This window comes from Aethalodelphis obliquidens, unplaced genomic scaffold, assembly GCF_003676395.1.
Source record: "Aethalodelphis obliquidens isolate GAN/ISIS:26980383/991018 unplaced genomic scaffold, ASM367639v1 scaffold24, whole genome shotgun sequence".
Taxonomy (NCBI): domain Eukaryota; kingdom Metazoa; phylum Chordata; class Mammalia; order Artiodactyla; family Delphinidae; genus Aethalodelphis; species Aethalodelphis obliquidens.
In genome coordinates this window covers 25,174,440-25,200,261 of record NW_020837968.1, presented here as the reverse complement: position 1 = coordinate 25,200,261, position 25,822 = coordinate 25,174,440, and the positions used below count along the sequence as shown (strand labels likewise).

General features: G+C 35.0%; 1 protein-coding gene across 5 annotated transcripts in view; it reads left to right on the top strand.

The window, feature by feature from the left end:
* EXO1 (exonuclease 1) overlaps positions 1–24,134 on the top strand; it is a 39,472-nt gene extending 15,338 nt beyond the window's left edge. For 3 of the 5 annotated variants that reach the window (XM_027122457.1, XM_027122456.1, XM_027122454.1), the window contains 5 exons: positions 6,495–6,720; positions 9,720–9,966; positions 13,914–14,472; positions 21,486–21,679; positions 23,389–24,134. In XM_027122457.1, the coding sequence (XP_026978258.1) occupies positions 6,495–6,720; positions 9,720–9,966; positions 13,914–14,472; positions 21,486–21,679; positions 23,389–23,527 (1,365 nt within the window). In that variant the 3' untranslated portion in view covers positions 23,528–24,134. Of the gene's footprint in view, positions 1–6,494; positions 6,721–9,719; positions 9,967–13,913; positions 14,473–18,276; positions 18,379–21,485; positions 21,680–23,388 lie in introns of all 5 variants that reach the window. The other 2 variants (XM_027122459.1, XM_027122455.1) reach the window with 2 other exon arrangements.
* The last annotated feature ends 1,688 nt before the right edge of the window (positions 24,135–25,822 follow it).

Here is a 25,822-nt window from a genome sequence, read left to right as displayed (position 1 = left end):
TAGTAAACATCTTTTAAGCATTTCTATATCCAGGCATTATGCAGGGTGTAGATTGAAAACAACTCGATGTTAGAGAAAATATGTATATTGGTTAATTTCCTTAAATTAAAAAGTGACCACAAAATGTATTATCAAACCTTTACACTTGAACATTTCATTTGAATATACCAAATGTTTGATGACCTTTTTTCATCTCACCCCCATTCAGCGTCTGGCAAGACCAAACCTAGAAATACCTCCCTTGGGGAGTAAAAACTGATTTTTCGCTCATTCACAATTTAGCAAATACTTACTGAGCACCCCTGCTATGTGTCTCTGAGCCCTATCCTGTTTTCTTCTACTTTTTCCCAATTGTATGTATGTATCTCTTATGATACACTCTCCCACCATTCTCTCTTTTCTGTTCATATTTCCATTCAGACTCTGTTCTCATTTATGTTCAGATTTATTCCTTAAGTAAGTTCTTATGACTCTAATTATCTCATTTATGCAGAGAACTCACACATCTTTAACCCAATCTCTAGTCTGTATACTAATCACATAATTCTAAAAGTCTCCTGAATCTACATAAATGCTTTTCTATAATCTATCCACAGTCAAAAGCAAACTCTATTTCTTATCAACTTTCCTTAATAACATTTTTTCTTTTCAGCACTTGTTACTCCATAAATTATGTCTCTATTACTTATTTTCTGATTCTTCCCGGTAGAGTGTAATCTTCATAAAGGCAGAGTTTTGTGATATTCACTGCCATATTATATTTACCATGTTTTTTGTTGAATGAATGAATGTCAGTTACATGATCTCTTTCATTCAGACTAGAAGACTTCGAATTTAATTTTTTTAAGTGAAGTATTGTTGACTTACAATATTATACAGTTGACCCTTGAACAATGTGGCTTTGAACTGCACACATCCGCTTACAAAAGGGTATTTTTCAATAGCAAATACTACAGTACTACACGGTCGTTGACTGGCTGAATCTGCAGATGCAGGAGAACTGCGGATATGGAGGGCTGACTATAAATTATACTCAGATTAACTGTATTATTCGAGGGTCAACTGTATTAGTTTCAGGTGTACAACATAGTAATTTGATATTTTTGTAGATTATACTCCATACAATGTTATTATAAAATATTGACTGTATTCACTGTGCTGTACATTACATCCTTGTAACTTATTTATTTTATATCTAGTAGTTTGTACCTCTTAATCTCCTTCACCTATTTTGCTCCTCCCCCACCCCTGGCTTCTTTTTCATTGCTAAGTCCTTCTGCTTCTTTTTTGTCTTTCTGGTTAATAGTTTCTCCTTTCTCATAGTTATCCAGATCTTTACCCTTACTCACCATTCAGTTCTTTACTAAGCATTTGTTAAGTACTATAACAAGCATAGTTAGGTTAGCTAGTGTTCTGGAATATAAAGAAAAACAGAGTGTAATCCTTGCTTGTGAGGTGCTCATTGTCTAAGGGAGAGACACATGGTTATATATATAGAAATATGGTAAGTGCTATAATAGATGTATTTGAGGCTCCCTGGAAACAAAGGGCATGCACTTAACTCCACCTAAGGAGAGAATACTTTTTTTTTTGGCTGTGTCAGGTCTTAGTTGCAGCACCTGGGATCTTTGTTGTGGCATGCGGGATCTTTTGTTGTGGTGCGTGGGCTTCACTCTGCTTGTGGTATGCGGGCTCAATAGTTGCGGCATGAGGGCTTAGTTGCCCTGCGGCATGTGGGATCTTAGTTCCTTGACCAGGGATCAAACCTGCATCCCCTGCGTTGGAAGGCGGATTCTTAATCACTGGATCACAAGGGAAGTCCCTAGGAGAGAATACTTTTTAATAATCATAAACATTTCTTGAGCATTTGCTGTGTTCTAAGTGCCATTCTAAGCAACTTAGACATAGTAATTCATTTACTCCTTAACAAGCCTCTGAGGTCAGTACCATTATTTCCGTTTTACAGATGAGGAAACAATTAGAGCGAGGTTAGGGGACTTGCCAGCTCACAAATTTAATCAATAGGGGAGCTCTGATTCCAAGCCAAGCCCTCTACTGTCTCCTTATAGAGGAACTGGTGTGTATCCTGGCTTTACAAAGATGAGTGGGGGTTTTCAAGATGTGTGAGTGGTTCCATGCTGAAGAAAACAGCATGTGTGAAAGAGGATAACATGTTAAAGGTACTCTAAGTAGTTCATTCTGGCTGTACCAAGAATGTCTTAGTGTTTACCAGTTAAAGGAAACAGAGCACCTTGAGAAAGAAAAAGAGGTGAGCCTAGAGAAGATGGCCACTGACAAACTGGTGACCAGTTGAGCATTGAAAAGAATCGTTACTGTCAGCTGAAATTAAGCTTGTTAAGAGAGCACAAATTCATGATGATACTAAAAAAGAATTTTATGTTCATCAACTCAAATTATATAAACCTTACACTCAGGTTGCTAGTTCCTTTTTTCTGTTTTCTCTTGTTCTGTATCTGGAACTTCTATTAATTAGATATTGGATTTTTCTGGTCTTCAAATTCTGGAACTTTTCTATCTTACTCATGTCTTTGTCTTTTGCTGTTTCTGGGGAAAACTTTTTTATTTTGTCTTTCAACTTTGCACTATCCAGTATGTAGCCACTGGCCACATGTGTCTATTTAAATGAACATTAAATTAAATTTTAGTTCTTCAGTTGCATTGGCCACTTTTAAAGTCCTTAGTGGCTACCATGTTGGACAGCACAGAACTTTTCTATAATTGCAGAAAATTCTGTTGAATTTTTACTATCATTTTCATATCTAAGAACCCTTTCTTTTTTTTTTTTTTTTTTTTTTTTTTTTGTGGTACGCGGGCCTCTCACTGTTGTGGCCTCTCCCATTGCGGAGCACAGGCTCCAGACGCACAGGCTCAGCGGCCATGGCTCGCGGGGTCAGCCGCTCCGCGGCATGTGGGATCCTCCCAGACTGGGGCACGAACCCGTGTCCCCTGCATCGGCAGGCCGACTCTCAACCACTGCGCCACCAGGGAAGCCCCAAGAACCCTTTCTTTAATTGTGATTTTTTAAAGATTTTGTTTTATTTCATGGATGTAATCTCCTCTTTTCCCCCACCCCTCTCAGAATATTAATTGTAATCTCTTGTACATTTTCTTCTGCTCTCTGCATTATCTCTGTTTGCTTTGGATTTTTTTTTTCCTATGTGTTTTGACTTTTCTCTTTCATGGTGGAGACTTTTTTTTCAAACACCTAGAGCTTCTTGTCAATTTGTTCCTGTTTGGGAGAGGCACTGAGAAGCTTAAGAAGCTTTGTGTGAATGAGTGGGGCTTATAGTCTTGGGTTTTACTCTTTGGTGAACTGGTTGGAAACAAGCTGCCTTTGTCTTGTGAATTCCCAAACATCAGCATGTTTTCTCTGTACAGTTCTTTTTTCCAAAAAGGGATCCTCCAATTTCTACTTAACTATGTAAATGTGGCTGTTTGCATTTTGAGAGTAAGAGAGGGAAATGAACTGGGGTGGACCAGGAAGGGGTAGGGCTGTTCCCCACTATTCATTATTTAGCCTTTCATTTGATCGCTGTCTTTAGACAAAGGGATGTTTTCATCTTCTGAAGTACCTACTGTTTTTATGTTATTGTTTCTGGGTTTCAAAGGTCCAGTCACTCTGAAGCAGATGGGTGTGAATTGACTGTATGGACAGATTGAACATGAGCGCCCAGGAGTCAAATAAACCTTTTTTTTAGCCCTCCCCCTACTTGTGGCCTCCATGGTACCTGATCCCTTAAATTTCTGAGTCTTCAGGTTTCTGTATGCGGAATTTGTGGGTTGTTTTTTTTTTTTTTGGCTGCATTGCGTCTTCATTGCTGTGCATGGGCTTTCTCTAGTTGCAGTGAGCAGGGCTACTCTTCGTTGCGGTGTGCGGCCTTCTCATTGCGGTGGCTTCTCTTGTGGAGCACGGGCTCTAGGCATGTAGGCTTCAGTAGTTGTGGCATGTGGGCTCAGTAGTTGTGACTCGCGGGCTCTAGAGTGCAGGCACAGTAGTTGTGGTGCATGGGCTTAGTTGCTCTGCGGCATGTGGGATCTTCCCAGACCAGGGCTCAAACCCATCTCCCCTGCATTGGCAGGCGGATTCTTAACCACTGTGCCACCAGGGAAGTCCGGAATTGGTTTTTTACTGATATTCTTTTCTGCAGATGCTTGAAGACACTTTGATCTTTCTTGGGCTAAGTTCTTTATTTTTTTCTTTATTGAGGTATAGTTGATTTACAATATTATATAAGTTTCAGGTGTACAACATAGTGATTCACAATTTTTTAAAGTTATAATTTATTTATAGTTATAAAATATTGGCTATATTCCCTGTATTGTAAAATGTATACTTGCAGCTTTCTTACACCTAGTAGTTTGTACCTCTTAATCCCCTATCCCTATCTTGCCCCTCCCTCCTTGGGCTAGGTTCTTTAAATTCTTCTCTCTATACTCTTGTCTTCACTGTGGTTTGGAAGTTACAGATATCTCCTAAATTTTCTGTAGATGGTATTTGTGTTTCTTTCTTCTTATTGCTTTGGGGATGATTTTTTTCTTATTGACTTATTGACATATTAGTTACAGGTGTACAACATAGTGATTCAATATTTATATACATTAAGAAATTATCATGATTAGTCTATTTACCATCTCTCACCATACAGAGTTACAATATTATTATTATTATTATTATTGCCATGCTGTGCAGCATGAGGGATCTTGGTTCCCTGACCAGGGATTGAACCCGTGCCCCCTGCATTGGGAGCGTGGAGTCTTAACCACTGGACCACCAGGGAAGTCACATAGTATTATTTACTATACTGGTCAGCCCTCCATATCCATGGGTTCTGCATCCAAGGATTCAATCGAATTGGGTCTGTGGTTGGTTGAATCTGCAGATGCCCGCAGATATGGAGGGCTGACCATACTATTCCATTTTATATAAGGGACTTGAGCATCGTGGATTTTGGTATCTGAGGGGCTCCTGGAACCAATCCCCTGCAGCCACTGAGGGATGACTGTATTCCCTGTGCTGTACATTATAGTTCTGTGGCTTATTTACCTTATAATTGGAAGTTTGTAGGAAAAGGGAACTGAAAAGTCTTTATTCTGCTATCTTCTTTACACATTTGAATTACTGATATTATAACTTCATCAGAATGATCCTCAAGTTTTTCCTTTGAGAAACTCAAAAATAATTGGTTGTAATGAAAATGTTCAGTTACAATTGGGAATGTTATGGCTCACTAAGATGGCCATCCTTCAGAAGTCCAAATCCTTATCAGATTATTTTTTTCATAGAGAAATTTCTTTCAGAACCACTAATTGTACATCAAACTAATTCTTATTATTTATCTAAGATTTATTCTTCCCAGTCAAGTTTTCTACTTGCCTATTTCTCTTTTTTTTTTTAAATAAAACCATCAGTGGGATCTAATGCCATGAGCTATACTGCTTAAACTATCTTTATTATACCTATTCTCTCAATTATTCTAAATTACCTTCCTTGTTAATTCTCAGAGTATATTATGAATAATGTTACCTCGTTTTTATTTATTTATTTTTATTTTTAATCCTTTCTTTAAGTGAAAGATTAGATTCCAGATTCAGGTGGGACTTTTGTCAGGTGGAATTCACACCCTAGTACCAACATTTTTTGTACCAGTGTTAATTTTTCCCTGTGCCTCTCCTACTCTATTAGAATATCATTGACATCCTATTAGCAGATCATTTTCATCTAAAATATATTTAGAAAAAATAATAAAATAGTTATTAATTGTGAATAACTTGTTTTAGCATTAAAAATGATTATTTACCAATCCTTACTGTCAATAAGTTCTTTCTTGGAGAAAGTTTTATGCATGACTCAATGTAGACCAAAGTAGCTTTCTGTTTAATACATAGGTATTATCTACTAATACATACCTATTTAATACATAGGTATTGTCCACTAAAGAAACTATTGTTTTGTAAATTAGATTGTTTTGGTTTGAACTCATCCAAGTTCTAGAGATGGGATAGTTGATTAAATACATAATTTTATGGTTTTAATTTTCAGGTCCTTTGTAAAGGGTATGTCAGTGATTATTTAGAGGCTTATTGCTAGATGATTATTAAACTAATTAGTATTGTATATTGAACTAATACTCCAATTTTAAAAGTACATTTTTCCTGGTAACGTTTCTTCAAGTGTAGTTTTATTTCTTGCACTGTTCATCTTAGGAAGATTCATTTTTTTATTTCTTAGAAATGAGCTAATGAGTTTGCTTGACCCTCATTGGGAGAGAAACAGACCTAGGAATACAAGACACATTTAATGGAAAAGTATAGGACCAGCAAAGTAGAAAATGTTATTATTAGAGGACAGATATTTCATCAAAAGCTGTTCAAAGGGGTAATTTAATTATTTACTTATAATTTATGTTGATACAGAGGGAAATGATTTAACTGTTTTTCTTCTTAAAGTAACCTTTTTCCTTTTACTATTTTAGCCTGCCCAATCAAGAAGTCATAGTTGGACTGACAAAACATGTCAAAAGTCATCTAATATTAATAGTATTTGGAATAGGAACTATTGCCCTAGACTTGAGCTGGACATTGTTTCAGTTGCTACAAAGGTGAAGGAAAATCCAAGTACTGTGGGCATTGAACTAGTGATTAGTACTAAAGGATTAAATCTTCCAAGGAAGTCATCCATTGCAAAAAGACCAAGAAGTGGTATGTATTTTGTTTTTGTGAAACACTAGTGAGAATTGGTCACAGTTTAGAAGCTTTATAGTTTTAGTTCTTACATTTAGGCCTTTGATCCATTTTGAATTAATTTTTTATATGGTGTGAGGTAAGGATCAAGGTTCACTTTTTTTTGTATATGGCAATCCAATTGTTCCAACACCATTTGTTAAAAAGATTATCCTTTTTCCATTCAATTGCCTTGGCACATTTGTTGACAATCAGTTGACCACATATGTGCAGGTCTGTACCATTGGTCTCTTTTCCTGTCTTTATGCCAGACACACTGTCTTGATTTCTGTAGCTTTTATAGTCAATCTTGAAATCTGGTAGTGTAAATCCAGTAGTGTAAGTCCCTAAGTTTGTTCTTCTTTTGAAAGTTGTTTTGGCTATTCTGTGTTCTTCACATTTCCATACAAATTTTAGAATCAACTTGTCAATTTCTTAAAAAAAAAAAAAAAAAAAAAGCCTGCTGAGATTTTGATTGGGATTTAGTTGAATCCATAGATAAGTTTGGGTAGAACTGACATCTTAACAATATCAAGTTTTCTGATCCATTTGTTTAAGTCTTCTTTAGTTTAAGTCTTCAGAGATGCTTTGTAGTTTTCAGTGTACAGGTCTTGCACATATGTTGTCAAATTTATCTGTATATTTCAGATTTTTGATGCTGTTGTAAATGGTATTTTTAATTTCAATTTCTGGTTCATTGCTAGTATATAGAAATACACTTGATTTTTGTATATTAATCTTGTGTTTTGCAACCTTACTAAAATCACTTATTAGTTCTAGTATCTCTTTTTAGACTCTCTAGGATTCTCTATGTAGGCAATCCTATCACCTGCAAATAAAGATAGTCTTGCTTCTCCTTTTCCAGTCTGGATACCTTTTATTTCTTTTTCTTGCCTACTGGAATCTCCATTACAGTGTTGAACAAAAGTGCTGAGAATGGAATACTAGGTATTGGGAAAAGGTTTTTTCTTTCCACCATAGAATATGCTTAGAAATGGAAAGAATCCATTTCTTCTCTCTTCCTTCTTTCCCTCAGACATTACATGAATGAATATCTGACAACAAAAACAAAACAAAGCCCTTGCAAACTTTTAGTTCATGCCCTTATCTTTTAAATTTAGGTATAGATTATTCATGTTTGGCCAAAATGTCCTGATTCCTTATGAACCTAAATCTTTTTCATGATAATATCTCTGAACCTTTGTTTCCTCTTCTGAAATGGGAACAATATTGCCTATCTCACAAATTTTTGTATATGTGATATAACATATGAAAAAGCCCTGGTACATAGCAGGTACACTGTACATATTAGTTCCTTCCCTTCTTCTACCATCAAGGTAGGCTTATTCATTTTATGTAGAGAGCTCATCAGTAAATTACCTATGTCAGACTAAGTCTGCTTCGTTATAACTACCATTTATCAATGGATTTTGTCCACAGGCACACACACAAACACAAAAACAAAACAAAAAACAGTAAATGTTTTCCCTCTTTAATGTGACAGCCCTTCATATATTTAGAGACAGCTATTGTGACCCTCCTAAATTTCTTTTGCAAGCTAAAAGTTCCTTATCCAGGTTATGCTTTGGATACAATACAAATTTTTTAATAATTTGTAACTACTACAGTGAGTGGTTGTTGAGATGTGGTCTGCTTACCATAGATCATATTTAGAATTGTGGCACTATTTCAGTCCTTCATCCAGAAGCTGCTTTTACTACTGCAAACTAAGATAACATGAGCTTTTAGTAGTATTCTTGTCATTTTGCAGGCATTTACTGAGTTTATAATCCACCAGTTGCTGTTAAGCCAGGTAGTTATATTTTTAAACTTAAATATGGGTTACATTATCCTTACTGAGGTAATCTTAATTCATTATAATCCATTGTTCTGCCTATTATTTTTTTTTCTTTTTTGAATCTTTATATTGTCTTCTAACATGGGTATTATGTCACCTGGAAATTTGAGAAGTATGGTTCAAGTATGTCTTAAAGTTTCGCTTAAAATATGTATACTAAGTCTATGAATTTCTCCACATAGCTAGTCTAACAACCTTATAAAAAGAAAATGAGATTAGTGTGGTGTGGCTTCTTGGTGAAGCCTTGCTGGGGATCTTACGATGTTTATTTTTTTCCTCTTCTGTAAGAGCTCCCAATTCCCTGCATAATAAACAGATTTTTACAAGTTTACTGACCTATAGGTTTTTTTTTACTCTATACATTTTTGAATTTGAGGTATCACCTGGTCTGTAGTATTTTGGCACCCTCAACTGTTTTACCAACTTCTTAGAGTCATGAGCATTTACTCCCATGTGAGTGGAAGCTATTCAGACTGAGAATTAGTTGGACTAATTTAAAGTACCTTAATGCTATCTCTATGTCCTTGCCCATTTCAGCTGTAACATCTTACGTTATTTAGTCTTATGATTTATTCTTATACCAATAAAATGCGTTCGTTACACAGCAGTCTTCTAGAGCCCCATAGCTATGTAATGAAGATAATAGCTAGACCACAAATTACAGGACAATCAAATACACCTCAAAAACCGTAACTCAGTGATGGTGTGTATATATAGCTCCTTGAAACATTTTTTTTTTTAATGTTGAAACAATATTTTTAACCAAACATTAGTTTAATCATACATTTAATTCATTTTTTTTTTTACATTCAGAATTAGACCCTTATTGTATAATGAATGTAGAGCCTTACAGAATTGATTGTACCCTGAAATTTTGGTTTAGGTAATTTCACATAAAATAGTACAAATAATTGACATTAAATCATAGCCAATTTTTGAAATCGTAAAACACAGCCAAGGGAATTTTTTTAAGTCATTCTTTTATTTCCTTTTCTGATGCATAGTTTAAAAAAAAATAAAACTTCATCTTTAGGACAATAGGACATGGACTGTGAAACTAAGACCAAATGTCTAACTATGCATGAAATAAAGATTTACAGATAATTTTGTTTTTACTTAGAAGAGCTATCAGAAGATGATCTATTTGGTCAGTATTCTACTTCCTTTACAAAGAAGATCAAGAAAAATAGTTGTGAAGGTGATAAATTATTGAACTCTTCTGAACGGTTTATGCCTGACCTGGTAGATGGAAATACTATTAAAAAAAGCTTAAGCATACCACCTAGGACAAGAAACAAATTTGCAACATTTTTACAGAGAAAAAATGAAGAAAGTGGTGCAGTTGTGGTTCCAGGAACCAGAAGCAGGTATAGTTATATCTAAAGAATGTTGTGTGTCTGTTGTATTATATACTCTGTTGGTATTTATTTTAATTGTCTTGAATAACATTGAATCTAATGGGATAGGTGTAAGACCTGGCTTAATCCAATTACAGTTTTTTATCATGTATTGCTTTAGTTCCACTGTCCCTTGAACTTCTGTTACTTTTGTAATCTCTCCATGGAGAACCAAAATAAGAATTGTAGACCTTACTACATTTTGCATTAGAAAAACTCTGTTACTTTGGGGGTTCCTCCTCCCCCCACTTTGTTTCTATTTTTTTAGTTTCTTTAAGAGCTAAATATAATTTTGCGAGGTATTTTTAGAAATCTATTTAAATGCAGATGACTATGGATTTCTCATATTAATTGATAATCTGATACCATACTAGATGCTGGGTTACAAAAATGAGAGACATAGTTTTTGCTCTTGAGAAACATGCAGTTTTTCGTAGTTGGAGAAGTAGGTCAGTAACAAAATCTTTCCATACAGTGTGGTAAGTACAATGACAAAATCATGCATGAGGTGTTTTGAGGGCATCTAATGCTGAGGCAATGGTTGGAAATGGTGGGAGGGAAGGGATGAGTGTTAGGTGCTGTTACCTAGGTTTAAATGATGAGTGGGTGAAGCAAAGAAGGGAGCCAGATACTTTCCCAGCAGACTCATGCAGCTTGGACAGAGACATGGAGGTGAGCAACAGCACGGAGCATGGGGTTAACTATTTGCTGTTGATCACTGCTATTATTACTTCTGCCACAATGTAAGTTGGGAAAAGGATGAAAAGGGAGCAGAAATGTAGATGATGAGGGAGCAGAAATAAGCAAGCCAGTTCATGAAAGGCTTGTAAGCCAATCTAAGGAACTTGAGTCTTTAGGGGTGATGGGAAACATTTAGAAGGTTTTAATCAGGGGAGGAGTATGATTTGATTCCTGGTTTAGATAGACCACTCTGAACACACTGTGAAGAATGGATTCTAGAGGTCCAAAGCTGAGCAGAAAGATTAGTTAGGCTGTTGCCATAGTCCCTGCTAGTGAAGATGAGAATTTGAGGAGTCAGTATAACTTAGGGGTTAGGAATTTGGACTCTGGGGTTAGACCACCTGGATTTGAATCCTGTCCTGTTTACTCATGAGATGTTTGACTTGAGCAAGTTAATTTCTGGGTGCTTCTGTTTCTTCAAGGCTAACAAGTATAACAATCTTAGGATCGTTGATAGAATTAAATTATTACCATAAGTAAAGTGCGTAAAATATTGCCCAACAGATGATAAACATACAATAAATAGTTCTTATTTTATTGACTTCGGATAGTGGTACCACAACTAGAAACAGAAAATTTAAGTGTTAGAAGTTATTTAGGCATGATTTAGTAACTTTAAGAAAGAGAAACTTTATCAGCCCCTGTATTTCTCTAGAAGACTTAGAATGAATATTTTTTATTTTTCAAGTTTAATAAACTGGGTTGCAGCCAGATTTGTCTAACCATGATGATAGGAGAAGGACATGAAGGAATGAACCACTGATAATCCCTAAGCCTCCTTTAGGGGATGTTTCAAACCCTTCTCCCATCAAGTCTTTCCAAGGAAACATTCACAGTACAATGAAATGATCATTTTGATTCTTCCTTTGTTAGTCACCCTCATTAAAAGTGCTTGTTAACAGTGGAATAATGAAGAAGTAGGCCTCAAAAGATGGAAAATAGGGTTCTAGATGATTTATGCTGATTTATACATTCTAGAAAGTTGACTTCTGTCATTCAGAGAAATTTTTGGAACTCGTGTTTTATTTTTCCATTTGGGTGAAAATAGGATTTCATTTCTCTGCCTCTTAGTGCTTCTTTTCCTTTCCATTTAGGTGAGACTAGAATTTCCTTTTTCTGCCTCTTTGGAGACAGCTAATGAGAATAATGTTTGTGTGTCTCTACAGGTCTTGGCTATTAAGTCATTGTGGAAGCTTAATGAAATCTCTGTTTGAAGCTGTAAATAGCTGCTTTATATAGCTTAGTTAGTTGTTTCGCTAAGAAATTGTTCAGAGGACGCATTAAGAAATGCTTGGAGAAATATTTTTTTCTGCATCAACTTCCTGTGAAATAATAATTGGGAGTAAATCTTTGATGTATAATTTTCTGATCTAGATTATAGAGCAATATCTAATAATAATTAGATATTGTTAAATTAGTTTTCTTAGCTGATTTTCAAAGCTCTTTTATGTGTTATTCCTCACAACAGTATTATGAGATATTCAGGTTGGCGTTATTTTCTCTATTTTGGGCTAAGAAATTGAGGCTCTTAGAGGTTAAGAAACTTTCCCAGGGTTGTATAGTTAGGATTAGTGATAGGAAAGATTCCTAGTCATAGTTGGCATGGTACCTTGAAAGGAGCACACGATCTTATAGGCCTGGACTTGAATTCTCACTCTATCATTTAATTAATTGAGTGATCTTTCATATGCCATTTAACTTCCCTGAGCCTCTTTTTTTAACTATAAAATATGGATGATCATATGCATAAGACTGTTTTAAGACTAGCAGAAGTTATATATATCAGACACCTGGCACAGTGCCCAGTCACTAATATATATGCCAGTGGTCATTCCCACCCCATTCTTTTTAATATAACATAACAGGAGGTATTAAATATGCAAAAGATTGTCTCCAATCTGTTTGCTTTTTGGAAGTCTGTTTTAAGTCTTATCTTTATTATATAGATACTTATCCTAGAATAATGCCTATTTATTTTCTCAGATCTAGAAATATAATTATCAGTTAAGTCACACCATAGGCTGTTTGGAAAGAAACAGCTGTGAACTAGGAGGGGTTCTAGGTTTTAATTCTGTTCTTTAGTTGATTAATTTTATAACCTTGGGCTCTGTTACTCAAACTTCTCTTACCTACGAAATAATACATAGAAAAATGTTTGGATATCATAGGGGTTATTGTTTGCTTAAAAGGGAGCTGATGTTTCTTACTCAGTGAAAAACCAAGTAAGACTTTTCCTTTTACATGCTGCTTCCTTCCTGCCCTGTACCCACACACATCAGCTAAGGGTTTGATGTAAAGATAAGAGAGGATATTTACTCTCCAGCATTTAGTAAATATTCTATTTAATCATCTTGGATTTGAACTAATGCTTATTAATGAGGTAAATTCTCTTTAAGTTTCATATTTAGCTGATCATACACTCTGGGAGTTTATTTTTAAACCTAAAAACACTCCTTGAATACATCCTTCCCAGTAATGATACTGATCTTTGTTTCATTTATATTGGGGTTTTTTTGCGGTACGCAGGCCTCTCACTGCTGTGGCCTCTCCCGTTGCGGAGCACAGGCTCCGGACGCACAGGCTCAGTGGCCATGGCTCACGGGCCTAGCCGCTCCGCGGCATGTGGGATCTTCCCGGACCAGGGCATGAACCCGTCTCCCTTGCATTGGCAGGCGGACTCTCAACCACTGTGCTACCAGGGAAGCCCTATATTGGAGTTTTTAAAAGTGATTTTTTTTAAAGCTGCTACCCTGAATGAGTAATACCTCTTTAGTAATACAGAATTGAATAATTGATTTGAAAGTCTTAACCTCAATATTTAAATTAGTGTAGAAGTTTACAGGGTATATAAAAAACTTGGTAGATTAGTATACTACTACAAGTTCCCAGATGGCTTGCTACTACTAGGAGGTAAGCTAAGTTGAGGGGAAAATGGCTAATTTATTTTGCTTTTACAAAATAAGAGGCCATAGTTATAAAGTGTCCTTTCTGTTGCATATTTCTATATCTGTTCAAATATTTGAGTATCAGCCATGTGTAAAATCTATTTTGCCTTTATGAAGTTAATATATTTATGAGATTTTTTTAAAAGAACCATTTTTCCATTATGAATCTTGTCACCTTTGTGAGAAAACTCTAAAATACTTCTGCATTCTTTCTGTTGTTTTTTCTGTTAGGTTTTTTTCCAATTCTCTGGGTTCTGCTGACTGTATATCAAAGAAAGCAAGCAGCCAATCTCTAGATGAAACTGCTGTCACAGATAAAGAAGCCAGTGTAAATGAGTCAGATTGTCTAGATGGCAAGAAGTTGTTAGATATCAGTGTAGCACATAATTCAAGTGAGCATATTCCAGATGATGTGACTGTGATTGCTGAAGAGTCTCAGTCTTTTAAGACCAGCAGATTCACGAGGACCATCTCACCACCTACCTCGGGTACACTAAGAAGTTGTTTCAGTTGGTCTGGAAGTCTTGGAGAGTTTTCAAGAACACCAAGCCCCTCTCCAAGCACAGCATTGCAACAGTTCCTTAGAAAGAGTGATTCTCCCATCTCTCTGCCTGAGAATAATGAGCCGTCTGATGTATCTCAGTTAAAGAGTGATGAGTCAAGTGATGAATCTCATCCCTTACACGAAGTGGATTGGTCTTCACAGTCTCAGGAAAGCATGGACTTATCACCACACAATTTAAATGCATCAAAACTTTCTCAGCCTTCTAGTAAGGATTTAGATTCAGAGGTAAGTCACATTATGAAGCGTTTGTTTTCAAATTCATATGTAAGAGAAAATAGTGTGTTTATCAGACAATTGAGGAAATTTTGCCTAATTATGGAAATAATTGATTGTTTTAATTTTTCATTCTAGATCTTACTGTGTAGAAAGTTCATGTTTTATTCATCTGAAGGGCTTCTCTGTATTTTAGACTCTTATACATTTAATCTAACTATATTTCTTGAATCACTGTGTTCCATTGATAGGTGTCTCAAGTTGTGGAACACTTAAGACCTAAGCAGAATGATAAGCTTCATGAAAAGTTATTATAAATTTAATATTTAAATCCTTAATATACTCTTGAATTCAGACAACATTTGAAACCTTATAATGAAATGGCCCTGTTAATGGGATGGTGTTCATCGTAAGTTTTAGTACTTCAGAAATACATTTTTTATTTACTCTTACTATTCTTTTTGCAGTTCCCATTTATGACAAAACAAAATAGTAATACAAGTGATTTTATGTTATTCTGTGTAAATTAATAAAAGCATCCTAGCCATTTTTTTAATTTGTAAAATATCTTTATCCTTACTTAAGTAAAATCAAAGTTCCAGGTAAGTACTGCTCATAAGACCCAGTGACATCATATTTTAAAATGACATGATGTCATAATAACATTCTTTAATCTGAGTTATCTTAAATTTATCAATTTAACATACTTCATTTTATGTTCACAACTACAGTTACCAAGTTGTAAGAACAATTACAGCCTTGGTAATATTTGACAGAACTTTGAGGTCTGATAATCCTGAATATTAAACATCTAATAAATCAGTATATCTTGTATTTATAAAAAGGAAAGTATTTTATTCAAGTTCCTAAAGGAAACTTGAGTTGTATTGGACTCAAAGACAAAAGCCTAGTTACAATATGGAAGCAAATTGTTTTCATTTGGAGAAAGCGGAAATCAATTAATATATTCAAATCCAAAATCCATTCCATGTAGTGTTTTTTAAGTAAGAGTATGCCAAACCAAGCCCTTGAGGCTTTTGCTTTTCTTTTCCCATTCACTCACTTTGCCTTCAGTTTATCCATACTGTTCTAGAAGACTGTTTCTTTTAACATGAGCCTCCATTTTTGTTTGTTTGTTTGTTTGTTTTTTGCGGTATGCGGGCCTCTCACTGTTGTGGCCTCTCCCGTTGCAGAGCACAGGCTCCGGACGCGCAGGCTCAGCGGCCATGGCTCACGGGCCCAGCCGCTCCGCAGCATGTGGGATCTTCCCGCACCGGGGCACGAACCCGTGTCCCCTGCATTGGCAGGCAGACTCTCAACCACTGCGCCACCAGGGAAGCCCTGAGCCTCCATTTTAATGTCATCTTTTTCATTTTCCACATCTTACTGCATTTTTCTCATGGTACCATTTGGGTACCATCACAGTTGCTATTTCTTGAACATCTTTCTTTAAAAATCACTATTTGTGAGGATACTTTCAGGTCTGCTGAGCTCCTTTCGGGTGTTCTTGTTCCTTTTCCAGCAGACATCTTCCTGCTTTACTAACTTTGTAAAGCTTTTAGCATGTTTTACTGAGAAACCTTACCAGCTCACAGCCTATGGGCTCATGATGCTGACAGAACTCTCCACACTTCTGTCTTCGGGGCTAGCCATTTTTGTGATTATCAATTATAGAAACATAAATTCTCTCCCCTCAAAAACAAACAGACTAAGAATCATTCATTAAGTCATCTCTTGCCACCAGATGTGGTAAATTCCTCTTTGGATAAATGAATTAATTGTCAAACAATTGGGACAATAGCAGGTAACATAAAAACTGTGTAATCTTTCTTTATTCAGAAAATGTTTTAGAGAGCCACAGTGCGACTGGGGCTTCATTTTGAATATCAGGTTTTACTGTATGGTTCTGAAGAAAATGCATTGGAGACTCTTCCACTGGTGGTTCACTGTGAAAAGCAACAACCATGTATTCTATGTATACTGAGTTCATTAACGGTATTGGAGATTAATTAATCTTAGGATCTTACTCTTGATCTTTATTTTAAGAAATGATATAGCCCAGAGTCATCACTACTATAAGCAAGAAATGTTAGAGTTTCTGTAAGTTACAATCCAAATTAATGGAGTATTTTTCACTTTTGGATTGTTTTAAATATATAATACTATGTAGAATCCTAAGATAAATATTAAAAAAAAAAAAACCTCTTGAAAAATGCAGAAATGTAAAGCCTTCTGAATTTGCATTCATTGTCCTTTTTTATTTGACTTTTGTGGGAATCCAGATAATTCTGTCTATAGAAAAGTCTTACATGATGGGATTGGGGTGTAGAGAGTAGGTCTTAAAAGTCTTTGCTGAAGGTAACTGTGCATTTGATACAGTGCTACTCTACTTCTTGAAAGTATATGCCTTTTTTCTCTTTAATGTTGAACATGTTACACAATGAAAAAGAGATGTAGAACTATACTGGTTCAACCGTTTGTAGCTAGTAATTTATGAAAACTATTAGCCAAGTTTACAAATGATGTTACAGCAGGAGACTTTTTTTTTTAACAAGAGAACACTTTTATTTATTTACTTTCCAAAAAGTTTAAATCCTTGAAGGGGTACAGCATCACGTGGATTCTGTGTCCAATGGCTTTAGCAGGAAGATTGCTTCAGAATTTGGCATGAACCCCATGCCATTGTTTCCATGAGCATGAGTTATTTTTCCCTAGATTACTCTGGTTTTGTTGAGTTTGCCACCATGAGTTACAGTGTTGTTCTTTGCTTTGTACACATAAGCATACCTCTTGCATAGATAGAAGTCAGTTTCATCTCAAGCATAAACACCTTCAATTTTAAGAAGACCTGTGTGCTTCCTCTGGTTCTGGAGACTCTGCTTATAGGTTTTTTTTTCTTTCTTTCTTTTTTACTTTGGGGCAATGTGGGATGCATGAAAATTTCAAGTATAGTCTTCCATTGCCTGAAGCAGTTGTAGATTCTGGATAATATCACAACATACCAGACACTGGGTTGGCTTTAACATTATGTGACACAGCTTGTGCCTTGCTCACAGTTTGGAAGGGGATACACAGAACATCCAGTACAAAGATGACCTTGAACATGGATTTTGTTATAGGATCCAGGTCCCCAACATTGCAAACTTGGCAGGAGGAATTGAGATCTATCATGTCAGTATGGTTTAATCATGGCAGGAAAGACTCAGTGAAAATTACTCTTATATGTTTGGACCTGAAGTGATTAAGAAATGAATCACTGCAGCCATCTGTCCATTAAAAAGGAGGGCAGCAAATGCTTGGCATGTCTTTTTTTTTTCTTTCTCCCAGGACAGTGATCTCCATGTTGTGGGGTTTTTTTTGTTTTGTTGAGGTTTTACAATGTTGTATTAGTTTCTACTGTACAGCGAAGTGGAGTTCCCTGTGCTATACAGCAGGTTCTTATTAGTTATCTATTTTATACGTATTAGTGTATATATGTCAATCCCAGTCTCCCAATTCATCCCACCACCATCCCCCATGCTTATAGTTTTTTTTTTTTTTTTGCTTATAGCTTTTTAATTTATATTTTACATAGTTTACTTCTTCAGCTGGTTTTCTTTAGTGAAACTAGCAAACACCATTCTTTCCACATTAGATTAATTTTCTTTTATTCTATTTCATGCTTTTTATACTTTTATTCTTCTGATAAATTACATTTTATTTACACTGATTTTCTCAATTTACTTGTTTTATGTTTTGTTGAATATTGGTCAGTTGTCATAAAAATTTGATAGTAAAAATCTAAGTTTGCTTTATTTTTTCATCTCGGGGATCTAGGAATCTGATTGCAATTTTAAGTCACTTGATAATCAAGGTAATCAGAAATCCAAGCTATACTTATTTCATTTTTCGAAAAAAGGCACGCTTCTAAGGAACAAGGTAAAACACTTACTTAAATTATTTTTAAATTTCAGAAGCAGCTCATGCTTATTACCAGGCAATAAGAAATATAAGCAAAATTAAAAATCAAAATGCCTATATTCTTATTTACACAAAATGTCTACCTTCAAACCATCTAGAACCATATTTGTGCATGATTTGTAGGTGTTTAAATTGTGAAACCTGCTATTTTTCTCTTACAGTATAAAGAACTTTTTCTATGTACTTACATAACATTACTTATAATGAATAAAATATGCCATTGTATGGGTTTAGCTAATCTTCTTATGTTTGTCCTTTACCCTAAAAATTTTTGCTGTAGCAAAGAGTACTACAACAAAGATTTTGTTGGTAAATATTTGAGTACTGTACACATTTTTGATTTTTTCGTAGGGGTGAATTCTATGGAGTGGTATTACTGGTCCAAAGGCATACATGGTTTAAAGCTTTGATGTATATTGCAAAAAGGCATTCTAGAAATTGGGTACCTGATGAGCCAAGCTTTTTTTTTTTTATCAAACTCTGTAAATATATGTGTGACTGCATAGTGAAAGCTTGTAAGTTAAAGCCTATTTTATATATTAAGTGTTCTTGCCTGTAAATATCAAAATACTAATTCCTGACTTAAAAATGGGCAAGGGACATGAACAGAAATCACAAAAGAAAAAGCACAAATGGCTGATTAACATATAAAAAGCACATTCAACCTTATTAGTAATCAATGCAAATCAAAGTAATAAAATATAATTTCTTACCTCTCATTTTTCCAAAAAAGTTTTTAATTTACTCATTTTATAAGAGTATAGTGAGATGAATAATCACATGTTTAGGAGAGTAAGAATTGTTGTGCCATTTCTGGAAAGCAATTTGAAAGAGTTGAAATAATTTAACCCAGTAAGTGCATTCTAAAACTTGAGCCTAAGGAGATAATGAGAGTTTAAATACAAGAGCACTTGTTCTTGCATTGGTTGCAGTAATGAAAAATTGGGGGAAAAAATCTAAATATCTAGAAATAAGAGAGTGAAATACATTAAATACGTTGTTGGTTTTAGCTCTTGGCTGGTAGATATATAGGTGAATTTTTTTTCTTTGTTTTCTCATGTTCTTCTATAGTGAACCTATATTACTTTTCTTATATTTATACAAGAAAACTATATTCATATAGTTAACATATTATTTTCTTACGCATATTTTTAAAAGCATAAAACCTTTACAAAAATTTTAAATAAATGGCCTGGCATATCTATTTGAAAGAAAGTCCCCATCTCATACTATATAAATATAAAACTGAAAGATAACAAGGATATGAATGTAAAATATGTAAATATAAGATTCTTTTAAAAATCTTTAAGTGAGAAAGGCTTTTTCAAACAGATACTGTCTTGGAAAGATGTCCATATTATTTTTGAATGAAAAGGGAAACCATGCTATTAAACAATATTAAACACAATAAATAGCATGGTGTTTTTGTTTGCTTAAATGCTGGAAAATACACACACGTGTGTATGTTTGTACAATCATAGTAAAATGTCTGGAAAGATACCAAAATTATTCACAATGATAGGATTAGAGATTTAGAAAGTACTTTCTCAAAAGGAGTTATATTAAAGATGATGGTTTAATGTCCTCAAAAGAAGGACATTAAACCATCATCTTTTTATTATTTTTATTCTTTCTGTCAGATCTTCATTGTCAGTTTTTTAACTGTCACTTCTGTTTTGGTGACAACTCCCCGGATGAACCTTCCTTCTTGCTCCCTAATATCCAAATTCAGTATCTAAAATCAAACTCATATTTTTTTAACCTCTAACCAGTACTTCTCAGAGCATTTTTATCAGTTACATAAAATTATAATATTTGTTCTACGTCACTTAGTTTCAAAATCTTACAGTTGTCCTCTTTCCTTATAACCTCCAGTTGGATCCTTCTTTTTCAGGGGTTAAAGAAAAACAACCAAATAACTATACCTATCTAAATCCTGTTTCTTTCTTTGTCTTATTTCTTGCTCTCCCTTTTCCCATCACCAACATCCTAATTCAAGATTTCATCTTTCATGTGTGAGTCCTTCCATTCTTTATACACCCTCTACTAGATTCATTAATTTTAAAGCCTTGTTTTATATTACTACACTCCTACTATACAAAAAAAAAGCAACAAAATTTTAATGGCTCCATATTTCACACAGCATAAAAATCAAGTCAGACAAAGACAAATATCATATAATATCACTTATTTGTGGAATCTAAAAAAAAAATGATATAAATGAACTTATTTACAAATCAGAGATAGACTCACAGACATAGAAAACAAACTTATGGTTACCAAAGGGGATAGCGGGGGCAGGGGTGGGGAGATAAACTAGGAATTGGGGATTAACATACCTACTACTATATATAAAATGAATAAACAACAAGGACCTATTGTATAGCACAGGGAACTATGCTCAGTATCTTGTAATAACCTATAATGGAAAAGAATCTGAAAAATAATATATATATGATATATATGTATATATAACTGAGTCACTTTGCTATACACTTGAAACTAACACAATGTTGTAAATTATACCTCAATTAAAAAAATCAGTGGATTCAACTTAAATGTCAGTAGAGATCTGTTTAAGTAAATTATGGCACATTTATACAATGGAAAAAACAGGCAACCTATTCAAAACAAAATTCAGTTCTACATGTGAAATGGAAAAATCTCCAAGATACATTGTTAAGTAAAATCAAGATATATTAGGCAAGAAAAACAAAGTACATGACATTTTGTAGTATGCTGCCAGTTGTGTGTCGGGTGTATGTGTGTGTGTATGTGAATGAATTCAGTGGTTGTACAGGAAACTGGTAGCAGTGACTGCCTAAAGGCAGTGAGGGAGTAAGGGAGACTCACTTTTCTGTCTGTTCTTTTATACTCTTGATTTAGTGCCAGGTACATGTATTACCTGGTGAAAATATTATGATAATTTTTGTAGACGTTTATAAGCACACTTTTGCACATCGATTTTAGGTTATTTTTTGTTCCAGTGTATAAATAATAGTTTGAAATTAAATAAAGGTAGTTGCTTTAACAGAATAGTATTAAAACAGGCATTTAATCTTCAGGTTCCTGGGCTGTATAAATCTAGTTCTGTGGACAGTCTTTCTACAACCAAGATCAAACCTTTAGTACCTGCCAGAGTCAGTGGGCTGAGCAAGAAGCCATCAAGCATCCATAAGAGAAATCATCATAATGCCGAGAACAAGCCAGGATTGCAGATAAAAATCAATGAACTCTGGAAAAATTTTGGATTTAAAAAGTGAGTTATCTTGTAACTTATTCTAAAATGATAAATATTTTTTTTCTGTAATTTCAATCCCTGTCTCCTCTTTCTATTTTCATATGAATCAACTTCTTTTTCTCTTACCCTAAGAAAATTATTTTCCTCTAGTCCCTTTAACTGACTCTTTGTAGGAATATTTAACTTCAGTTTCTGTACCTTCTTTTAGTGAAAACGTGGCAAACTAAAAACCTCAGTTCTCAATCTGGCTTTGGGGACTCTCTGTCGTTAAGCAAATTACTTTTCCAGGCCTTAAGTGTCTTATTTTTCTTTCCTTCTGAATGTTGTTGTAGACATGGGAAGGTAACGCTCTATGGTACTTCTGGATTTAAAGCAGTTTGTTTCCCTAAATTATCACATCTAAAATGGGAAGAATCAATGAGTTTATATGATGAATTAACCAGATTTCTAATGTATGTAGCAAACACTGTTTTAAGAGAATTGACCCTCTATATATCTACATTTTTTGAACCAAATTGCATCTGTTAGACAACAAAATTAGCCACAAAGTAGCATAGATTTATAATTACTTTATTTTCTGGTTCTTATGAATGCAAATGTACTAAGAATAAACACAAAGAGAAAGGGAGGGAGGGAAGCGGGGAGGTGACTTACATGGAATGATAAGATTAAACCTTACCTAATAGAAATGTTATCACAATCAGATGAGATAGTATGAGTGGAAACACTTTGTAATAAGTGCTGGACAATTATGTTTTTACTTTACATTGTGTTAAGTCTAGATTAAACCATATAGCAGCAGTTCTCAAACTTTTTTTTTTAATATTTATTTATTTATTTTGGCTGTGCCAGGTCTTAGTTGTGGCACACGGCATCTTTTTTAGTTGCAGCATGCAGGCTTCTTAGTTGCAACATGCGGGCTTCTTAGTTGCAGCATACGAACTCTTAGTTGCGGCATGCATGCGGGATCTAGTTCCCTGAACAGGGATCAAACAGGGATCAAAGCTTTACTCAGTTCTGCTTTTGGATTATCCGTACAAATGTCAGCACGGTAAGAAAGGCAGATAAAGTCTAAATATTATTATGAAAATAGTTTTGATCTTACAAACCCCCTGAAAGTGTCTTGGGAATTTTTAGGCATCTGTGGATCATACTTTGAGAACTGCTACTAAAGGGAAATTAAGGGTGCAACAGTATTCTTAAATGCCTTTTAGAAAAATAAGACTTAATTACTCCTGTTGGAATTTTGTTGACAGGACATAGAATCAGTTTTGTTATCTTCATGATAGGATTAATTTTTATAGACATAGAACTTCCTTCCAAAAGTTGGAAGACTGGGAGGAGTAAAAAGATAGGGCTTAAACATTTGTTTATGCTTCACTCATGCTGGTTCTCAGCCAGACTTGAGAAGGGTTCTAGAGAGAAAAGAACTAAAGTTTGTTTACTGGAACCATTCTGCCTTAGCTAGTTATATTTAGTAGTGACTTGGCACCTACTTTGAAAGGTGATTTAGAAAGCAGTCATGGGTACTAAGAAGCAAAACTTAAATTTTATTGGGCATACTCAGAGGAGAACCTGAATGTGTCATATAATAAATTGAGACAAATTATACAGTAGAGGGTTTTATCCTCTTTACATACCTCTCTTTTGTCCAGGTAGATTATTTTCGAATAAACACTACCCTAAAAACACCCAATAAATTCATTTTATTATATTATCTTTTGCAGAGATTCTGAAAAGCTTCCTTCTTGTAAGAAGCCAGATCCCCTGTCTCCAGTCAAAGATAACATCCAACTAACTCCAGAAGAAGAGGATATATTTAACAATTCTGACTGTATGCGTGTTCAGAGAGCAATATTCCAATAAACACGGGCAGCTGGGAGGCTATTGTCTGCAAGAGAATCTCTATCAATTTCATGTCCTGTTTGAGAATGAAGCAGTTATCAGTATGAAAGACTTGTTCTTAGATCTATGATATTTATTTTTAAAGAGTACATTTTGTATATTAACTATGTAACTGTTTTTGTTCAGCTTATTATATTTTCATAAGAAGCTAACTAGAGAAATAATTTTGGTTTTGACAGGTTTTTGAAGTTTTAATGTTAACTGAGCAAGTCCCTTGGAACTTACAAAAATCTACTCTAAAGATTTCTGTAATGTTGTCAAGTACAAGGATGGTAAATGGAAAACCACAATTCTGTGGTCATTTTGTACTAGAGGAAATTACTGTGTTTCTTTGAGCTATAGTTTTTTCACCTGCCTTTCCTGTCTGTCTTTCAGGGTTGAATTGGATATACAGTTGCTGAGATGGGAGGGGTAGTTGGAAGGGTTAAAGATCTTGCATAAATGGGGCAGTGCTCTGTTTTCCCTGAAGAGTTTGGTTGGGTTACAGATTGACAGTAAAAGAAAATTGGTTTCAGCATCATATGGAAGGCACTACTTCTTATATCATTAATATTCTTAAACTTCAAAATAGCCTATTTCTCTTATATGTCTTTTTTGAAGTGTGGGCTAAAAATTCCCTAACGTATATTTAAAACTAGTATCCTAGGTGCAATGTAAAATGCTAAAGCTGCAGGGTCTGTGATGTGTACATACTCTGCAAAGAAATAGATTCTTGGAAAGAAAACCAGCTATGCAAGTGAAGATCTGAAGTAAGGAAGTGAAGTAAGTGACAATCTGACAGGAAGTAAAGGAATTGTAAAAGTGTCTGATATAGAGGATAAAGGAAAGGGATCCAGAGCATTTTAATTTTTAAGTGAGACTTAGTAGAGGAGGTCAGAGTGGAACAAAAAACGTAACATTGTAAGAAACAGCATAAAAATGTTAAAAGGGGAAAAAATTTTTTTTAAAAATCTGGAAAAGATCAAATACAAAGAACAAAAGCAAATTTGAACTTTCTGTGAATGTTTCCTGTTATAGAACAAATTAAGAAAGGGAAGATGGTAGCAGTGCTGTAGTTTGTCAATCTCCAAACCGTCGCATAGCAGCAACTGGATAGCAAAGTCAAAATACTAATGAACAACATTACAACAAATTTAGATGGCATCATATACTTAAATCCTGAAATATAAGTGGGTGAAGACAAGCTACCAAAAGCCACAAGACCACAAAGTGGTACTGGCGTCTATTTGGGAGAAGTAGAGCATGGCAATAGGGCATCTAATGGACCTGAGAACAGAACTTAAATAGAATGATAATTGAAACACATAGCAGGCCAAGTTGCAAACAGCCGTTTGAAACTGGGAGACGCTTTGAGCATTCCAGTGGTGAGTGAGTGCAGGAGACCTACAGTAATGTCTGAAGGAATGAAGCAATGTAGTCCATATGAACTTTTGAAATGATTTGCCATATTTGTCAAGGCTCCACAGAAGAGAAACTGCTGGCTGTAAAACCAAAATTGAGCAGGAGAGTGACAATAGACACAAAGGAAGATAAGGTTAAATACAGTGAAGGGAGGAATTGTTGACCAAGAAATCTCAGCAGAATACTGTTTTTGTTTTTGAACACTGAAAACAAAAACAAAAACCAACAACAACAAAACAGCTGAGGTTGAGAAGGTCCCATGACCCATGCCTCCTCAAAGTTAAAGAAAATTATTTTTACTTAAAAAGAAACCACATAGGGCTTCCCTGGTGACACAGTGGTTGAGAGTCCGCCTGCCGATGCAGGGGACATGGGTTCGTGCCCCGGTCTGGGAAGATCCCACATGTCGCGGAGCGGCTGGGCCCGTGAGCCATGGCCGCTGAGCCTGCGCATCCGGAGCCTGTGCTCCGCAACGGGAGAGGCCACAACAGTGAGAGGCCCGCGTACCACAAAAAAAAAAAAGAAACTACATAAAAGTTTTTAGATCAGTCCCTTACAAAATTGATTTAAAGGAGTCAAGAGCAGAATAACATCTTTACAAATAATGAAAATCTACCAGAAAGGTCCCCAGAGCAGATCAAAACCAGTCTATTTCAAAATGTGCTAGAAGTTATTAAGAAAATAGTGTAGGATACGAAGGAAATTTAGAATTGGAAAAACTCAGAAGAAAAGAAAAAAAGATAAGCTCAGGAAAGGATTAGAAAAAAATTTCGGAAATTAAGGCTAAACTAGAAGGAACACAAGCAAATAAACATACAGATAGATGATGCCTTAAAAGAAATAGGTAAAAATCAA